The 20,501-nt window shown below is 37.8% G+C and overlaps 1 protein-coding gene across 1 annotated transcript in view; it reads right to left on the bottom strand.

Moving 5' to 3' along the window:
* VSIG1 (V-set and immunoglobulin domain containing 1) overlaps window positions 1-13,664 on the bottom strand; it is a 31,200-nt gene extending 17,536 nt beyond the window's left edge. Inside the window, exons 1-2 of the mRNA XM_031445556.2 lie at window positions 13,404-13,664; window positions 2,426-2,589 (exon numbers count right to left, since the gene is read on the bottom strand). Of these exons, the coding sequence (XP_031301416.2) occupies window positions 2,426-2,589; window positions 13,404-13,452 (213 nt within the window). The 5' untranslated portion in view covers window positions 13,453-13,664. The remainder of the gene's footprint in view (window positions 1-2,425; window positions 2,590-13,403) is intronic.
* Between the last annotated feature and the right edge of the window lie 6,837 nt (window positions 13,665-20,501).

The following is a 20,501-nucleotide window of genomic DNA, read 5'->3' as shown; positions in this document are numbered from 1 at the left end:
CAGACCATCCAAGACTTCCATGCTCCTCTGGAAAAGCAGAGAGAAGCATATGCCTGTAGGATATGGGGAAAGAGGGAAGGGGTGCCAGTTCTCTTGAAATAGAGACTTAAAGATGGTTATTATGAGGATCTTGCTGGGAAGAAAGGAGGGGAAGCAAGGTGGGAAAAGAAGAGTTAATTAAGCCTGTCTTTTTGGAGGTGGTTTTCATTGTATCCAAGCCAAGAGTTGGCCCAACTCCACCCTGTATTCCATGTACCTAAGGCACAGGCATAGCTCAGTTCTCATGCACTTGGAGAAGCATTTAGAATGTTTTAACATCAAGGAGCATGTTCTCACTGATGCAGCAGCTCAGTGCAGAGGACCTCTTTTGACTTGGACATCCCTGAAGAGTAGATACCTTAAATTACTTGCCTTGTCTATAACTGTTATTTTGAAGAATGAGGCAAATGGCAAGTAAAAAAGCTACTCAATAATTACTTATTTCTTAATAGATTTCTTTCTAAAATGCTTCTAAGAGACGTCTTGAGCTCAAGCCGCACAGTTCAGTAACCTACACCTTCTTCCTCTGTATCTCCAGGTCTCGGGAAAAAAGCTCATTGCTGATCACAAGATTCTTCAGCCCTGCATCTCCAGCTCCTCACCAGCCAAAGTTCAACCAAGAGGTGGCCTTGTAAGTTTCAGTGTCAGAGAAGGCATAAAGAAGATTTGTGTTCTTGAATTCTAACTGGCCTGGCCTGGCCTCTAGGCAGTTGAGGACATCTTGATTTGAGTACCAAGCGTAAAAACTTTTCAGAATATATTGGCAAGTCTTCCCTAAATTCAGCCCCTACTGGCAAAATGAGAACAACTTCAAGCCTACAGATAAAGAATGTATTGAAAAGACTAACTAGGAAACTAAACTGTTAAAAGGAAGAAAGATCGTGTGATTATTGCCATCCACAATTTAAGAGAGCAGCCTGCAAAGGAAAGGGATGATTTCTTACTTGACTGCAACATGTGATGTTTTGGGTCAGGGCATTCTGAGTGATGAAAACTTGGTAGAATTACTGTTGCTGCTGCTGCTGCTTCTGATGATGATAATGGTGCTTACAAGGAAGAAAACTTACAGGGCATTTTATATTTTCCGACTGTTTTCACATGCTTAATGTCAGTCAATTCCTCATGAGACATGCATAAGAATACCACTGTTCTACCATATTTTGAAGAGAGGCACCGAGTGATCCAGATACCTGTCTAAAGTAACCAGTAGTGAACAAAACTGTTGAATTTTGACTAGAGGGTGGAGTTGATAGAGTCTCCTATTGAACGATGTTTCCTGCTTAGCAAGTGTTCAGAACCTTCAGTAAAAAGAGGACTCAGCACCTCTAAAAGAGCAGTAATGGCTGAAGCAACACTGGCCCTCCTTCTTCTTCACCTCTGCCCTTGGGCCTCCCCCAGCCTACTCAACTCACTCTCCCTCTGTCTTTCTATAATCAAAACCTTTCCTTTCCTTAAAGGACCAACTCAACTATATCCAACTATTCCAAACCATACTGATTTGAACTCCTTGTTTCTCTGAACTCCTTATTTCATACATCCTTTTGAAAATCTGCTGAAAGCTAGATTTTTTCCCTAAAAGGAAATGTATTGGCATACACGCTGGCACACTCATGTGCATGCATGTGCACACATGCATGCACACATGCACACACACACACATACACAAACACATATGCTTTTGACTATACAATTTTAGTCCTTGGGCTAATTTAAAGAAGGAATTGCCCTTAAGGCCAGATTAAGAAAATCTGAGAATAGGCAGCTTGCAAGGAGAATCATCCTCCTCCTTTGAATTTCATCCACCCTCCTCCTGCAATCTCTTCCCCAGACCCTAGCCTCCCTTCCTGTCCCCTATCCTCTAGCCTCCTGCTGCCTTCAACTACCCAGATTCATTACTACTTTGCCCTTCCCCACCCAACTGGAGAGTCTCACTCCATCAGGACTCAGTCTGGCACTATGAACTAGCTCACTTGACAGGCAGAGCCCAGATATTAAGTCTGACAGAGATCTTCAGATCAACTAGGACATGCATTTGAACTAGGGTTTTCTGGAAATAATAGGGAGATTTTTGGTGGGGGTGGGGAAGCCCTTTCAGAACTACTCATTTCACCTGTGAGAAAGATCCTTCCTGTCTACTCTAGAATACAGGATATACTTAATGTTAACCTACACGGAATTGAAGATAACACGCTATAACTGAATATGAAGCAAGGACAAAGACCAAGTCACTTAGAGGATGATCTTCCCTAAATAGCTATCTTCAAACTCTGTGTCTGAGGTTCTGCCCCTGCTGTCACTGGCTTACCACTCCTTCTTCACACACTGACCCCAACAGTTTATGTCAGAACTACCGAACGGGAATAGCTTAGAGAAAAAAAGTCCTTACAGAAACTGGCTGTAACTCCTTCTTATGGAAGAATGTCCACTGGATTGAAAGCTTGTCCAGGGAGGCCACAGTGGTGGTGTAGGTGCAGACGAGAGTGACATCAGATCCAACAGTCACATTTACGAAATTGTCTGGGATGGTCACTTGCACTCCACTAACTCGACCTGAAAAGATAATCATCAAAAAGACAAAGACAATGACATCAAAAAGACTGATGACATTTTTTCATTACAAAGTACTTTCAATGACATCTTATTTGAGAAATCTAAGGTGAGAAGGAGAATGCAGAATGAACCATATAGGAAAGTCAAGCAAGTGACTGGCATGAAGTAGGGAAGTTTCTAACAAACTACAATGTGAAGATATTCAGCTCCTATGTGATGGTGAGCTAATAACACTGAACTGAGAATTTCTTCTGTGTAAGGATGACCTGACAATTTGTACAGCAACTCTGGGAAACTAACACACTCTCTATTCTTAACATGCTGAGAGTTTTTACTATGAATCGGTGTTGGATTTTGTCAAATGTTTTTCTGTGTCAATTGATATGATCATTAATTTTTTTTAATTTAGCCTGTTATTATGAGAGATTATTACACTGAATGATTTTTGAATGTTGAACCAGTCTTGCATACCTTAACTAAATCCCACTTGGTTAGAATTATTTTTAAACATTGTGGGATTCCAATTTGCTAGTGTTTTGTTGAGGGTTTTTGAGTGTAAGTTCATGAGAGATATTGTCTGTTAAGTTTTCTATTTTTATAACTGTCTTTGGTTTTTGAATCAAGGTAATACTGGCCTCATAAAATAAGTTTGAAATGTTCCTGCCTCTTTTATTTTTTGAAAAAGTTTGTGTAAAATTGGTGTTAATTATTTTTTAAACATTTGGTAGAATTATCCAGCGAAAGTATCTAGGCCTAGAGATTTCTTTTCAGGAGGTTTTTAAATTATGAATTCAATCTCTTTAATGATTATAGGGATATTCATATTATATACTTTACATTGGGTGAGTTTTAGTAGTTTGTTGTTTTTGAGGAATTGATCCATTTCTTCTAAGTTGCCAAATAGATGAATGTAAAGTTATTCATAGTACTTCTGTATTATATTTTTAATGACTGTAGGATCTATAGTGATATTCCATATTTCATTTCTGATATTAGTGATTTGTATCTTATCTCCTTATATTTTTACTAGTATTGCTAGAGGTTTGTCGATTTTATTTATTGATTTTTTTCAAAGAACCAGATTTTTATTTCATTTAATTTTCTCCACAGTTTTCCTATTTCAATTCTATTGATTTTAGCTCTTTATTATTTTCTTCCTTCTGCTTGCTTTGGGTTTACTTTGTTCTTCTTTTTCCAGTTCCTTGAAGTAGGAACTTCAATTACAACTGAATTCAATGAGACTTCTCTTCATTTCAAATGTAAGCATTTAGTGTTATAAATTTCTTTCTCAGCACTGCTTTAGCTGCATGTTACATTAGTCTATATGTTATATTTTCATTTTCATTCAGTTCTATGTATATTTTTTAAAGTTCCTTTAAGACTGTCTCTTTGATCCATAGATTATTTAGAAGTGTGTTGTATAATTTTCAAATATTTAGAGACTTTCTTGTTGTCTTTCTGCTCTTGGTTTTTAGTTTGATTACACTGTGCTCAGAGAACAGAATTATGACTTCAATTCTTTTGAAAGTTTTTGAGGCCTGTTATATGGGCATGCCCATGGTTATCTTGGTAAGTGTTCTGTGGGACTTGGGGGAACAAGTGCATTCTGCTACTTTGGGGTAGAATATTCTATACAAAGAGATATACTTTAAAACACTATGAATACTCTCCAAGATAGACCACATTCTGGGCCATAAAACAAACCTTAACAAACTTAAAAGAACAGAAATCATATAGTGTCACCTCTTACACTACAATGAAAATAAAGTAGAAATCAATATAACAAAAATGGTTACTGGAAGTCCCAAAACACATGGAGATTAAACAACACACTTCTAAATAACTCATGGATTAAAGAAGAAATCTCAAGAGAAATTTTAAAATATTTTAAACTAAATGAAAATGAAAACACAACTTACCAAAATTTGTGGTGTGCAGCGAAAGTGCTTAGAGGGAAATTTACAGCATTGAATGCATATATTAGAAAAGAAGAAAGCTCTAAAATCAACCATCTAAACTTATTCCTTAGGAAACTAGAAAAAGAAGAATAAATTAAATCCAAAGTAAGCAAAATAAGAGAAATAATGAAAATTAGGGCAGAAATCAATGAAACTGAAAATAGAAAATCAATAGAGAGAACCAATGAAACCAAAACTGATTATTAGAAAAGATAAAGAAAATTGGTAAGATTCTAGCCTTAAGAAAAGCATACAGGGGACACAAATTACTAATATCAGAAATGAAAGAGAGGCCATCACTGCAGATACGATGTATATAATAATAAAGGAATACTAGGAACACCCCTATGCCCAAAATTTGATAACCTAGATGAAATGGACCAATTGCTTGAAAGACACAATCTGCCAAAACTCACACAAAACATAGACAATCTGAACAGGCTCATATCTATTAAAGAAATTGAATGAATAATTAATAACCTTCCAAAACAGACATCACCAGGCTCAGATGGGTTCACTGCTGAATTCTACCAAATATTTAAGAAAGAAACTATACCAATTCTCCACAACCTCTTTCAAAAAACAGAACAAAGGGAATACTTCCTAACTCATCCTAAGATGCCAACTGAAATCAGACAAAGACATTAAGAAAACTATAGACTACTATCTCTCATGAACATAGATGTAAAAAGCCTCAGCAAATTATTAGCAAATCAAATCCAACAAGGTTTCAGGGTACAAGATTAATGTACAAAACTTTATTGCCTTCCTATATACCAGCATTGAAAAAGTGGAATTCAAAATTAAAAACACAATACCATTTACATTAGCACCCCCCAAAAATGCAATATGTAAGTGTAAGTCTAGTAAAATCTGTACAAGATCTGTATAAGGAAAACTAAAAAACTCTGATAAAACAAATCAAAGAAGAACGAAGTAAATGGAGAGATAGTCTATGTGTATGGATAGGAAGACTCAATATCATCAAGATGTCAGTTCTTTCCAACTTTATCTATAGACTCAATGTAATCCCAATCAAAATCCCAGCAAGTTATTATGTGGATATTAACAAAGTTATTTCACAGTTTATATGGAGAGGCAAGACCCAGAATAGCCAATACAACACTGAAGAAGAACAAAGTTGGAGGACTGAAACTACCCAGGTTAAAGACTTCTTATAAAGCTATAGTAATCAAGACTGCGTAATATTGGTGAAAGAAAAGACAAATAGATCAATAGAACAGAACAGAGAGCCCATAAATAGATCCACATAAATATGGCCAGCTTATCTTTGACCAAGGAGCAAAGGCAATACAATGGAGCTAAGAAAATCTTTTTAACAAATGATGCTGGAACAAAATGGATCTCCATGTGCAAAACAAATTAATCTAGACACAGATCTTACTTCTTTCACAAAAATTATCTCAAAATGGATCAGCGATCCAAATGTAAAAACAAAACTATAAAATTCCTAGAAGATAATACAGGAGAAAATCTAGATGATCTTGGGTTTGATGAAGACTTTAGATACAACACCAAAGGCATACTCCATGAAAGAAAAAAATTGATAAGCTGAATTTCATTAAAATTAAAACTGCTCTGCGAAAGACACTATCAAGAGAATGAAAAGACAAGCCACAGACTGTGTGAAACTACTTACAGAAGACATATCTAATACAGGACTATTATCTAAAATATACAAAGAACTCTTAAAATTCAGTAACAAGAATGCAAACAAGCAGACTAAAAAATGGACCAAAGACCTTAAAATACATCTCACCAAAGATACTATACAGATGGCAAATAAACATATGAAGAGATGCTCCACATTATATGTCATCAGGGAATTGCAAATTAAAACACTACACACACATTAGAATGGCCAAAATCCAGAACACTGAAATAATGAATGCTGATGAGGATATGGAGCAACAGAAATCCTCACTTGTTGCTGGTGGGAATGCAAAATGGTACAGCCACTTTGAGAGACAGTTCGGTGGTTTCTTAAAAAACTAAACATACTCTTACCATACTATACAGCAATTATATCCCTTGATACTTAACCAAAGAATGTGAAAAATTATATCCAGAAGTCTGCACATGGATGTTTACAGCAGTTTTATTTATAATTGCCAAAGCTTGGAGGCAACCAAGATATCCTTCAGCAGGTGAATGTATTAATAAACTGTTGTACATCCAGACAACGGAATGTTATTCAGAGCTAAAAAGAAATGAGCTATCAAGCCATGAAAAGATATGGAGGAAACTTAAAAGCATATTCCTAAGTGAAAGAAGCCAATCTGAAAAAGCTACACACTGTATGATTCCAACTATATGATATTCTGAACAAGGTAGAACTATGGAGACAGTAAAAAGATCAGTGGCTGTAAGGTGTTGATGCAGAGGAAAGCATGAATAGATGGAGCACAGAGTATTTTTAGGGCAGTGAAAATACTCTGTACAATAATATAATGGTGGATACATGTGATTATATGTTTGTCAAAACCCAAAGACATTCTGTCTACTATGTTAGGAAACTCCTATTTAAATCTTTTATTTTAGCAGACAGTCCCTTTCATTTTGTTTTATTTATGTTTTTGCACACGTCTTAGCCTACTTTTGTGGGCTATATTTCTAATGCTAGTTTAATTTTCAATTTTTGCAGTGTTGTTTCAGTTTGTTTGGTTATCTGGGGTCCCCAGGGCTTCCGTTTGTCCCTGACCCTGTTGCCTGAGTGGGTGGAAGCATTTCTCCAGGTCAGGCTGCTGAGTGTCTCTCAGTGGGAGATCAGTATGGTAGGATACGCCTACTGGAACCCCCAGCTGCCCTGCTGTCTCTGTGGGGCGGGGTGGTGGAAGAGTCTCAGACCCACAGAGGCAAAGAGCCTTCAGGAAGCAGGTATTTGCTGTAGCTTCATCCCTCTTGTCTGTTCCACTTTCCCACCTCAGTATCACTAGGTGAAAGTAGGAAGCCTCAGGCCCATTGGGGAAGGAGAATGCTTCTTCTGTCTACTACTATTGGTGGGGCCCCGATGAATCTCCCTGGCCAGTGATATTGAGCTCATCTGATGTCAAAGGACTCCCATTTCAATCTGGGGGAAAAAATGAGCCTCCCTGTGAGCTGCCCTGTGTTGCTAGGTAGGATCAGGGCATGCCAGGATTGGGTCCCCTTCTTCCTTCGGGTAAAGAGATGTAAGACACCCTGCCTCTCTGTTGTTCCCAGGGTCCAAAGCCCGTTTGCTTTCTTCTTACCATCCTTCAGAGTTCTCCCTTGGTTGTCTCTTGCATTATTCCCAGGGAGGGTTTATACTTGTGCTTGGCAGGGAGAAGCAAGGAGAAACAGAACTATGCCATTTTGTCAAAACCAGAAATCTCCCTCAAGATTTAAGACTGTAAAAGGGGCCTGAGACCACAATGTTTGAGAACTGTTAGCCTTACAAAAGGATGTGCTGCCCATCTGGAGGAACACCAAAGAGCCCCGTACCCAAAAATCCAGCCTACCACTGTATTTGAAATCCTTAGTACTACACAAGCATTTTCCCAAGGGATGTTATAGGGTAACACTATAGAGGCACTGGTTCATCTGAGTAATGGGTTATTATCCACTGAAAAGTTAGAGAGTATAGAATCTCTCCAGGATGGAATGTAAGACTGTGAGGTAGGTATTTTAAAAGGTCAAGTTTAAGAGATGCTCTCTATGCTACAGGGCGCTAGAGTGAGAGCGCTAGCTGCCTGCAGGGTTGGGGCAAGAAGATACAATGATCGTGGGAAGATCAAAGGAAATAGTACAGAAAGACAAATTCCTGGCCTCCTTCCCAATTTTGCATACCCAAAGACTACTTTTAATTTTATTTTTCTAAATGACGGTGGTCAGGCAAAAGGAAATCAGGAAACTGACAAACATTTAGAGAAATTTTAGAGAAAAAGTAAACCATTGTACCGATTACCCCTGGTTTCTTGGATTCAATAGCCATGTTCTCTGTCACAGCCAGGCCATCTGGTCCAGCTGCTTCTCTGCCAGAGTTGGCAGTTCACATGGCAACCGATGTCTTGATGAACTGAGAGAAGTGTTTCAGGGCAGACAGCGATGCAGCACCTTCTAACTATATGCAGTTTCCCCCTTCCCAAGGTTCTCCTCCCCGGGCTTTCCTGGTTCCCAAAATGCCTCCCCCCAAAACAAAACTGGCCTGCAGAAATAAGCTACTCTTTTTGACGGAAAATTCACTGGAGAAAACTAAGTGACTCTCTCCTGTCCTCAAGAACCCATCTCGTTTCTCCTGGAAGTTAGCCACATCCATCTCTGGCTATGCCCAAATGATGACTTCCAAATGTCTTTAAAGCATCCAAAATTAAAGGGACAGAATGGGGATCTGGTGGCCATTAAAGTTCCCATAAACTTTCCCCTAAAAACAGAGATTTTGAAGCTATTATTTGGCCATCATTTTTGTCCTCTAGTTTGCATACCAATATCTATTATGGGATTGGCTAATGGTGGGAACTTATGCTAAGTAAGGCCAAAATAACCCCCAAACAAACAAACAAACAAACAAAACCTTTAAAGCCTGCTCTCAACAAAAGTGCTTGAAAACAGAGTAAACACAATTCTCACACAAGGCAAGCCATGGAAGAACCTGTGATGCCTACGAACAATTATCTGTTGAGCACCTATTTTGTGTCACAAACAGTGCTAACGCTGGGGAAATAATAACAGACAAGAGGGACATAATCTCTGCCTACCATGTCAACACACCAGAAAGCCATTTATAGCACAGACCAGAATGCAGGCAAAAGAAAATCAAGAATTTGGGAACTATGATTCTGACTTAAATATTTTCAACATATTTTAATAGAAGACATACATAAATATGTAAATATGTAAAAGCTCAACAATATCATCTAGGAGTAAGGATGGTAACCTCCAAATCTACTGTAAGACAATATATTTCTAAGAATACTATACACTGTTCTGTAAACAGGTAACAATTGGCAAGGCAATATCTCCACACCATTTTATTGCCCTGATTCGCTATACTCAGCACCATAACCAATCGTTAAATTCTGAAAAGACAGATTTCAGAAATTGTCCCTCTCTAATATAGCGACAATACACTTCAGAGCTAAGAGTTATAATATTTCCAGATGAACTTTTAAAAAACATCACATCATTCTATTAGTGCACATAACTTATACCTCTGAGATCACCCTCTAGCCTAGCACTGTCCAAGAGAACTTTCTGTGATGATGGAAATGTACTTCCTGTGCTATCCAATTCAGTAGCCATTTTCCACATATAGTTATGGAGCACCAGAAAGGTGAATTTGAATTAATTTATATTTAAATAGCCACATGTGGATAGTGAACAGTGCAAATTTAGTCTTAGAATGAAGGTGATTCTTTGTGTGTCAAGGAAAAAAAAATGTTCCCTTCCTTTGGATTCACTTAGTCAAAATTGAGAAATTATTTAACAATTGAAAAAGTCAAAAAATCTCTACATTAACAAGACTGTGAATAAACAGCAAAATAAAGATTAGTACCTGATTTAAACAAAACTCAGGATTATAATTTCACTCACTGACCTGGGTGAATCAAAAAAACAAAACAAAAAACCCATATGTGATTGAAATACGTGTGACTACTTTTAAAAATCAGTGCGTACTATTAAAGGAAAATAACCCAAGGTGTACACACTTGAGTTAATCAACACTCAAAAAAGATTTTAAATGCCTCATGTTTTGTTAATGATTGTTCATCCATCTATTTAATGCCTACAATGTGGCAGGCACTTTACTTATAGGGGGATTATTATTCTCCTAATATACCAAATAGCTGTGTTTAACCTTTTGAAGTGATTTAATTTCCAGCAACTTCATGTATAATTGCTTCATTTTTGAGTTAGGGAATAATATAACCAAATGATCACTCATTCTATGGATTTGACTGCAAAACCAAAGTTTAAATATAGAACTGCATTAAAATGCATAGCACGTACCTCCGGAAAATGGAAAAAACATTAACATATCTTTCCAACAGCTAACTAATATATATTACAAGCATCTAAAATGATATGCTTGAACTTTTTCAGAAGACATTTTTGATTATTTTCCTGAAATGGAATTTAACCTGATTTCCTAAGAAGTCATCAGAAAGGTTTTCATTAAAATAAAATCTCTCTTGCTTAGTTGTACAAAAAAAATTCATTTAAAATATGTATGTGAAAATCATTTCTGGATGTTTGGGGTTTGAGAAGGTAGTTCACTCTTTTATTTTCCCACCTTTATTGATATATGACTGACATAATGTTGTGAAGGTTTAAGCTGTACAAAGTGTTGATTTGGTACATATATATGTTGCAAAATGATTACCACTATCGCATTAACTAACACTTCCATCCATCACATAATTACGATTTCTTTTTTGTGGTGACAACATTTAAGATCTACTCTCTTAACAATAGGGTATTGTTAATTATAGTCACATTGCTGTATATGAGATCTGCAGAACTTATTCATCTTCTAACTAGAAGTTTGTACCCTTTGACCAACATCTCCCCATCTCTCCCACTCCCACCACCCCTGGTAACCACCACAATACTCTGTTTCTATGAATTCAGTTTTTTTAGATTCCACATAGGAGTAAGATTATACAATGTTTGTCCTTCTCTGACTTATTTCCCTTAGCATAATACCCTTAAGGTTCAACCACGTCACAAATGGCAGGATTTCAGAAAGTAATTCTTTCAATAAACATTTCCTAAGTGATCACTGTGCCAAGCACTATGCTTGACACCAAAAACGTAACATTCTTCCTGAGCAGGAACCAAGTCCAGGTAGCACATCAAATTGCACATTGATGGAAACATTACCAGTTTCCTCACAGCCATATCTGCATCAACTGATGGATACTACCAATGGCCAGGCATTGAAATCTTTCTTTCTCTGACTTCTATACCTATGTAAGCACAGCAAACAACAATATATTATACCATATTTTCATTCCATCTGCTAGAATGACACTGCCATATTTTGCTTTGGGCCAGCTAGACTGTATATGTATAGACACAAAGTACACACTGTATGCCACCAAAACCAGTTATACAGTAATTTAAAAACAAAGGCTCTGAAATATTTATTGGTCACCCTGATTGGGCTTTGTTCTAAAAGTCACAATCAAGTAAGATCCTGACATCATCTAAGTAACTTTGTAAATGATAAAAAAAAAATTTATACAAGGTATAAACCCAATTTTGTAAGGTAATATATATGCTAATAAAGGAAAACAATAAGAAATTCACCAGAATCTCTGGTAAGATTGCTGGTGATTTTTATTTTCTTATTTGTATGTTTCTATACTTCCAACCTCTCTATAAAGACTGCATATTACATTTTTAATCAGTAAAAAATTTATATATATATATGTGTGTGTGTGTGTGTGTATATATATGTTATTTATAGTAAAAACCACTCTTGCAACTGTTCCAAAACTAGTGTCTAGTATATGCCAGAGTAAGGTCTCACATAGGGAAGTCGGTGTTGACTACAGCTGTGATTTTAGGGGGCTGGTGCAGAAGGCCCAGGGGCAACCCAATTAACCAGTGACTGGAAGCTCTTTGAAAGGAACAAAGACTTTCACTGTCTAAAGTTAAGGTTTAAAATGAATAATCCTGGGGGAAAGGGAAAACAGTAACATATGCTCCCACCAGGATGGAAACTGAAAAAGGCAGCTTTTTCCAGCTCTAAGTCCTGGTTAGGTCACTGGATAAATGCAGTATTGCCTTCTGGTGACTCTGTAGAACACATTTGTTTAAACATTTAGTAACGAACATTTAGAGAAGTATTAATAAATGCCATATAGTTTTGAAAAGTAACACTTCTTTTGATTATAAAAATAGTGCAATATTCTTCGTAGAAACCCTGGAAAATATGAAAAAGCTAGAGAATAAGATAAAAATCATACATAATCCCATCACTCAGAGGTAATCACCATGAGCAGTTTGATCTATAACCTTCTAGTAATTTATTCTAAGCATGTGGTTATATCCTGCTTTTTCACTTAATATTTTATCCTGAGCATCTTCTTACGTCATTAAATATGCTTAGTAAACCTTATTCTAACAATTGCCTAATATTACTGATGGCTTAAAAATATCATTTCTTGGGTAAATGATCTTATTGTATCTACTATGGACCTGATTTATCATAAGAACAGATTCAAATGTATCTGCTATTTGAAAAAAATAGCCAAAGGATTTTTTTTTTTGAATTAGTGATCTCTCCTGGGTCTAACCAACATTAGGATTTTGACTCTAAAAGTGATTCTGTTCTGCTCAAACTCCTAAAAACGTCCATATTGTGCACAACAATAAATCACTCACATATTTTCCTAAATAGTCTTAAGCTTGGAAAAGCACAACTTCCTTAAGAAATGTTCGATAATAAAGCATGGCAGGCGCTCCCAGCCAGGCTCTGCCTGCTGTAGCAAAGCAAGTCGATCACGAGTTTGAAGGAAACACTCAAGTAAAACAGAGAAAAAAGTATCCTTGGCACAAGTTTAAGCTTCTGAGTAAATTCATCTGTTCAGCTTCCAAACTAAAAAAAGAAAGATACTGTGATTTTTCTGGAAAAAAATTCTAATTCAGAAGCTACATAAAACAATTCTATTTACAGGCTGGGCCCCCAAAATATCAGCATAGCACATATTTGCTAAGCAAAGATTTCTGAAAATTATTTTACTCAGCATACTAATCACAGTTCCTTTTAAGCACAGGAGGGGAACACTCAAGTAAAAATTTGCAATTTCAGTTTAAAAAGGGAAACTCCATTCCCAATGATCTTTGGTGGGTTGGAGATCCTTTTCTTACCTGCAAGGCAGTTTAGGATCAGAAAGACCTTCCAAAATGTGAACACCATTGTTTCAAGGTTCGTGAGCGCAGCCAGGGTCCTGTAGCTTTGCTGGGCTAGGCTGAGTCTCAAACTGGCTTCTTCAATCACACCGAGGTTTGCCAGGCTTATCTGCCGGCATCACCAAGCAAACAAGCCTCCTCAGGCTTACTTATTGGGTACAGAGCTTTCTCAGAGCAGATCTGTATTTCTCTGAAACGGTTTTCATGGGGCATGTTTCCTTGAAATAATTTGCTACTGTGTTAATAATAAACCCATGTATTTAAATTCTTCAAGTTCTTTGTACACAGATTCCCTAAGTTTATTGTTTAAAATCAATCTTCTTAAAAAGTTATACTTGGGGGATAAAGATATAATTAGAGAGAGCCTATGCAAATAAAAGTTGACAAGGCTAATTAATTTCAAATATTTCCATAAAAGTCTTACAGCACTGATTGACTAACCTTTTACAAATAAAGTTAGTAAATTAGTGCTCTAAGATTTTTCTCAGGAGACAGGGTTCACAGGAAGGGCACAGGGGATATGAAGCAAAAAAAGCATTCATTTCTATGTGAAAAAACTTTGGACATGTCACACTTTTTTACAGCCCTAGCAGTATAATGAATTGCATGCTTATGTCTTCCAAATTAGAAACTCTATAGTATTTATTCATTCACCTAATTTTGCAAAATCAGGTGAGTGAATAAATGCTTTAAGACTTTCATTGGATGAGTCTGAATTTTTGTAGAATCAGGTTACTGAATAGGTGCTACAGGGTTAACTTGGAAAAGGGGTTCACTAGGAGGGAATGGCAGGCTGCACAGGTGAGAAGCCTTCACATGAACATGAACTTCTAACAAAGTTACTCTCGTGCTTAAGTTACCCTGAGATACATAAGGGCCTTCTCTGGCTCTTGCCCTGAAATCTCTAAGCCCTGTTGTTTCTGTCTCTACAATGGCTCTCAGATTTGTACCTTCTCCAATCAGCTGCTCCCATCCTGGTCCAGGTACTCAGCTCCTTACCCTTGGCCTACTGTAGCAGCTTCCTAAATGATTTCCTTGACTTCTTCCTCCTTCAGCCTGTGTACCAGTCACATGCCAATGGGCCAACCCTGATCAAGCACCTTCAGTGACACCATTATGGACTCTTTCATCAAATCTAAAGTCCTTAACCTGGATTCCCAGCCTTCTAAGATTTGGCCCTCACCTCATCTGACCTTTAGTCATGTTAAATCAGCCACTTGAAAAATGCTGTCAAAAATTATTGCTTCAGAGTGTTCAGTCACATGAAATATATACAAGTTGCACTGATAAGTTTTATGAACTTTAACTTACAAGAAAGGTTTGACACCATCCCACCTCAGCCAAGCCAATTTCCTACAGCTCCTCAGCAAGCCATTTTGCTCCCATCAGGCGTAACTCCTTCTCAAAGCCTTCCCTGCTCATGCTCATGGCTGATGCCAAACATTGGCTTCAGGTGAATTCCATCACTACTCAGAATTTTCTCTTCCCACCTCTTGCTATCTAAGCATATTCTTATCACATATCAGTCATGCTATCCTTTATGAAAAATGTGAAGAATCCACACACCACCCCTCTCTGGGCTCCCTCTTGGACAAACGTGTATTGTACTTAGAACCAATACCCTACAGTTGGCACCTGATCACTCTTCAGTAGTCTCCTATTTATTAACGGGGTCTCCCCTAAATCCACTGGCTGTGAGCCCCTCCAGGCCAGGGACCAGGTCTTATGCAGGCAGTTCCCAACCTAAGAAAGGGTGTGTCCCAAAATGTATTGGTAAGCCCATTGTTTGGGCCCAAGAATACATATTCCTGCCAAAGCAGTGCTATAAAATGGAAGTCCCATTCCAAGATCAATGCAGTGAATAGTCTAGCATTGGGTTGAATTCTGGCTACTGGGCCATATACGGCAGGGGAGGAGAAGGAGCAGCAGGTGGAAGAGAAAGAACATCCTTTTCCCTTCCCAAGACACAGGTTGAGCACAAGGCAACATTTTTTCCCCAAATAACTACTGCATTTCTTTGTCACCCACCTTCCCTTCTGTCCTCCACCCTCATGGTCTACTGGCCCCTTGTGTACCTAGGCTTCCCTAAGGGAGGGTCTTATTCTTCCAAAATCCGGTGCTCCAAAATTACTGTTTTCTTTCCAATCTTATTCCTCTCATAAACACACTCCCTCCTCTGTATAAGCAGATATCAGCTCCATGTTAGGAGGGAAAAAAATCAATTGCCATGAACATTCCCCAACTTGTTTACACTATTAAAAATAGAATGCTTGTTTTCCCCCAAATTAATCTCTGATCAGGAATACTGGGCAATGAAAAAAGAGAAATGGCCTGAGGGAGGAGGTTCTACAGAGGAAGACAACTTGTAGGGCAGCCTCCTGTAAGTCCACAGCTCTTCTCAGCCTTGGTTCTGCCTTTACCTGGGTCTGCCAAGCCGCCAAAAGACCCATGGTTTTCATAATGGCTCCTCCAGAAGTAATACTGGCTTTTCCAGTGGTAGGGAGCTGGGATGGGGAAAGAAATTTCTAGATTTGGTGTTTGTAAGCCAAGGGCTTCCTGTCCTTCCTTCCATGCCCCCATAGGTGACTGTAGTATGGTGACCATATAATGAATCATCAAAATTAAAACAATTTGAGAGTGAAGGGGGTGCTATTAGCAATTACAAGGGACAGATAGTATAAACCATGACATAGTCCCAGGCAAACCTGAATGTCTGATCACCTGCCCACAGGGGAGTGCTAAGCACAAAGCAGGTGCTAAGTAAAAGCCTGCTAAATAATTCAATATGTCGAAGGTGGTTGGCCCAGAGATGGGGAATAGAGTATGGTTTAAGGCTATTGCCAAAACCCGTCTGAACCAGAACCTCTCTTACAAACACAAAACACTCAAGAAGGTTTAAGTAAAATGCCTATACTGCTGCTATGTGGGAACTAACAGGTAGAACTCTGTTAAAATAAACTCTAAAAGACAATCTAAATTCGCTGCTTCAGGCTGAATTTTGATGTCATTGACTATTGCTCAGAAGAAGTGAGTCATCAACTAGCACATGAAATATTATTAAGTATCTAGCACATTTTTACAGAGCTTTACAATTTTTAAACTGCTTTTCCATTTTTATCTTCATGACTGACAATAAAACAGATAGGGCAGGTATTATCTACATTCTCTATACAAGAAAACAGAAGCTCAGAAACGTTGTGTCTTTCCCAAGGTCACATAGCACGCATTCGATGCCGTCCCTCCCATCACACTGCACAGTGGCACAGTGTGAATATATCGTAACAAACACGCTACTGCCTCCAGGGTTCTTCTTTGAGAACTTTCAGAAATTTGCAGTGCGTGACTTTTCCCTCATTTTTTTAAACTTAAAAATTACAAAAGTAATACATTTTGATTATGAAGGGATTTCAAAGAACAAAGAAGTATACAGAGGATAAAAAGAAAGTCTCCATTCTCTCACCCACATGTGCAATTGCATGCTATGTTTACGAGCTGGGAGTTTCGCATTTTTCTTAGACTGTTTATGAATTTACACACATGTACACAAAGTGGGTTTTTTTTAAAGTACAGCTAATTATACATATTGTTCTATAAGTTGCTTTTTTCCCCCAAGAAAGCATTTTGGTCATCTCTTTATGTCACCATGTACAACTACATCTATAGCTCTACCGTACCTATCTTAAGGCTACATGGTAATTCATAGTTTGAATGTACCACAACTTATTTTACCATTCTCCTACTGGTGAATTTTTAGGTCATTTCCAGTTTTTCACTATTATAAACAATGGTGAAATGAACATTCTTTTGCTTATATTTCTGCTCACTTGTGTGATTATTTTTGTAGATTGGGTATCTAGAAATGGAACTGCTGGATCAAAGGATATGAACATTTTAATTTTTGGCAGATTATGAAAAATTGTTCACCAGAAGCCCTTTACAAATCTACACCTCCGTTAAGTGTGTGGGTGCCTGTTTCTCTACAGCCTTGTCACCAGTGAAAATTATCGGTTTTTTAATTTTATTAGTATCGTGTGAAAACTGGTATTGCATTGTTGTTTTAATTTGTATTTCTCTAATGAGGTTGAGCCTCTTCACAGATTTACTGACCTAATTGGTGTTCTTTTCCCTGTAAATTGCCTGTTTTATGACTTAGACCATTTTTCCACTGAGCTAATTTTCATACTGTGGAAGTATTCTTTAAAATTATGAACCTTACTCTGAGTTTGGTATTTACATTACAAATGTTTTCTTCTAGTTCATCACTTTTCTAAAAAATTCTGTCTTTCCTAAAAATACATAATATTTCCTTCTAATACTTTTATAATTTTGTCCCACCTTTCAGTTATAGCAATTCTCTCCTTCCAGTTGCTCAGGCCAAAGGTGCCTGTGTCATCCCTCATTCCTCTCCTTCCTTCATGTACCACATCTAATTCATCAGCAAATTCTTTTGGGTCCATGTTCAAAATACATCCAGGCCCTGAGCACTTCCCCACCTTGTTAAAACCCTAGTCTGAGCACTAGCATCAATTGCCTGACTCACTGCCAGAGCCTCCTAACTGGTCTCCCTGCTTCCTCCTTGTCCCCTTACAGTCTACTATCACAGCAACTGGAGTGATCCTTTCATATGTAAGTCAGATCACGTCTCACTTTTGCTCAAGATCCTCCAATGGTTCCCAATTTGTCTCAAAGTAAAAGCCAAAGTCTTTAACTTAGATGACGCAAAAATTATCTGCACCACCCATTCCAGCACCTCTCCAACCTTATCTGCTACCATTCTTCCCTCTCTCTCTGCTCCAGCCACCCACCTGCTCTTCTTGTTGACTCTCCAAAGCAGCCAGGCAGGCTCCCACTCTTTAGAGCACGTGCACTGGCACTGGCCTTTGTCTGTGACACTCGAACCCCAGATACCAATAGGGCCAACGCTCTTATCTTCTTTAAGTCTTCGCTCAAATGTCAGTTTCCAACGGCTCACTTACTCAATTTAAAACTGCAGCTTTCCCCATTGCAGCCCTCCCAATCCCCACTAGCTTTTCCTTTTTTCATAGCACTCATTACCGTCCACCATACTATACAGCTTACTTACTGTTTTCTTCTTCACTCAGCTAGAAAGTAAATTTCAAGAGGGCAGGGATTTCCATCTTTTATTCCAAGGGCCTAGAACAGTACCTTAGACATAACAGGTACTCAATACTTTTTTTAAATTTGTTCGATACGAGTTTATTTCTGCTTGTCAGAACATACATTCACATACATATAAATGCCCATGCTCACAATATCAGTTCTGATTCAGGCTGTTTTTGTATCATCCTTCTTTTTTCCCCTCTCCTTTTTTTTTTAACATTTTTATTGATTTTTAATCATTTTACAATGTTGTGTCAAATTCCAGTGTACGGCACAATTTTTCAGTTATACATGAACATATATATATTCATTGTCACATTTTTTTCTCTGTGAGCTACCATAAGATCTTGCATATATTTCCCTGTGCTATACAGTATAATCTTGTTTATCTATTCTACATTTTGAAATCCCAGTCTATCCCTTCCCAATCCCTGCCCCCTTGGCAACCACAAGTTTGTATTCTATGTCTATGAGTCTGTTTCTGTTTTGTATTTATCTTTTGTTTTGTTTGTTTGTTTGTTGATGCTCCTGGAGAATGTCATTCTAAGTGAAGTAAGCCAGAAAGAGAAAGAAAAATACCATATGAGATAACTCATATGTGGAATCTAAAATCTAAAATACATTTTTGTTAAATCAATGAATTTGTGAATCTGGATTTAACCCATTTGAAATTCTGTTTTTGTTTTTGTTCTTTGGCAAGGGAGGTAATTAAGTTTATTTTTATTTATTTATTTAATGGAGGCACTGGGGGTTGAACCCAGGACCTCGTGCATGCTAAGCATGCACTCTACCACTGAACTATACCCTCCCGTGTCCATTTGAAATTCATTTTTCTGTACTGTGTGAGATGGGGTGGAATGTTTTTTTAATGCCCTAATGTCTTAACTAGGAGTAAATCCTTACCCTTTAAGGGAATTTTCTCTTTGGAAATAGCTAGATCATTTGAGGTTAATTCTAATAAATAAGGTAGGTGATCAAGTTCAGTAATGCTATTTTGTGGTCAAGAAAATAATTATAAGGTAATTAGCCTGCTGTCTTTGTGTGTCTTGGGAGCTGGCTTAGAAGTCAATCTTGGGTTTCCAGAAGACAAACCAAGGCCATTCTTATAGCATCATTATGAGAGAGAGAGACAGACAGAGACAGAGAAACCTGAAAGCAAAGCTTTTCATACATATTTTTTTGACAGTTGAAGTAGTCATCATGGGAAAATTAGAATTTATTGGACTTCTTTATACATATTTTATGGTTCTGTATGATTTTTAAAATTTTGAATTACATATAGAAGGGCACACTCCAGTCAGTGCTTAGAGTCTAAAGATTTTAATTCATTCCTCTTGGAATGGTTCCAAAGAAGTTGTTTCAAAAATTCCTCACCGAAGCTTCCCTGCTTTTCCCAACGGCCTGCCAGGCATCTCTGCTTACATGCCCCACTGGTGCTTTAAACTTCACCTCACACATGTCATCCTCTGTTTCCAAGCCTGTGCCACTTCCCAGTCACTGTAGCTGGTGCCCCCATTACAACTCTTCACTGGGGTGTTCTTTGACTTCTGTTTTTATTCACCCTGCCATTCCACTAGTATCAAATCCTATTCAGAACGTCTCTTTAGTCCATCTTCTTTCCATCTCCTGCCATACTCCAGTTCAGCCCTGATTATCGGTAATTTAGATGATTACAGTAGCCTCCTAGCCCATCCCCTGGCCTCAAATCTTCCTCTCAAGTCCATCCTTTATAACCCTGCCAGGTAAATTTTCCTAAAGTCCAGTATAATCATGTCATTCTCATAATCAAAAACCTTCCATGACTTCCCGTCACCTTTTTGCCGAGACGTAAATGTTTTTATCAGACATTTAATAGGTACCAAACCTATGTTTCCTGTCTATTTTCTGCTACTTGTAACACCAAAGAATGTCAGAGCTGGTAGAAGTCCTACACAT

The sequence above is a fragment of the Camelus dromedarius genome, chromosome X (genome assembly GCF_036321535.1).
Source record: "Camelus dromedarius isolate mCamDro1 chromosome X, mCamDro1.pat, whole genome shotgun sequence".
NCBI classification, from domain to species: Eukaryota; Metazoa; Chordata; class Mammalia; order Artiodactyla; family Camelidae; genus Camelus; species Camelus dromedarius.
The sequence above is the reverse complement of the archived record's forward strand: the minus strand, read 5'-3'. Positions and strand labels throughout refer to the sequence as shown.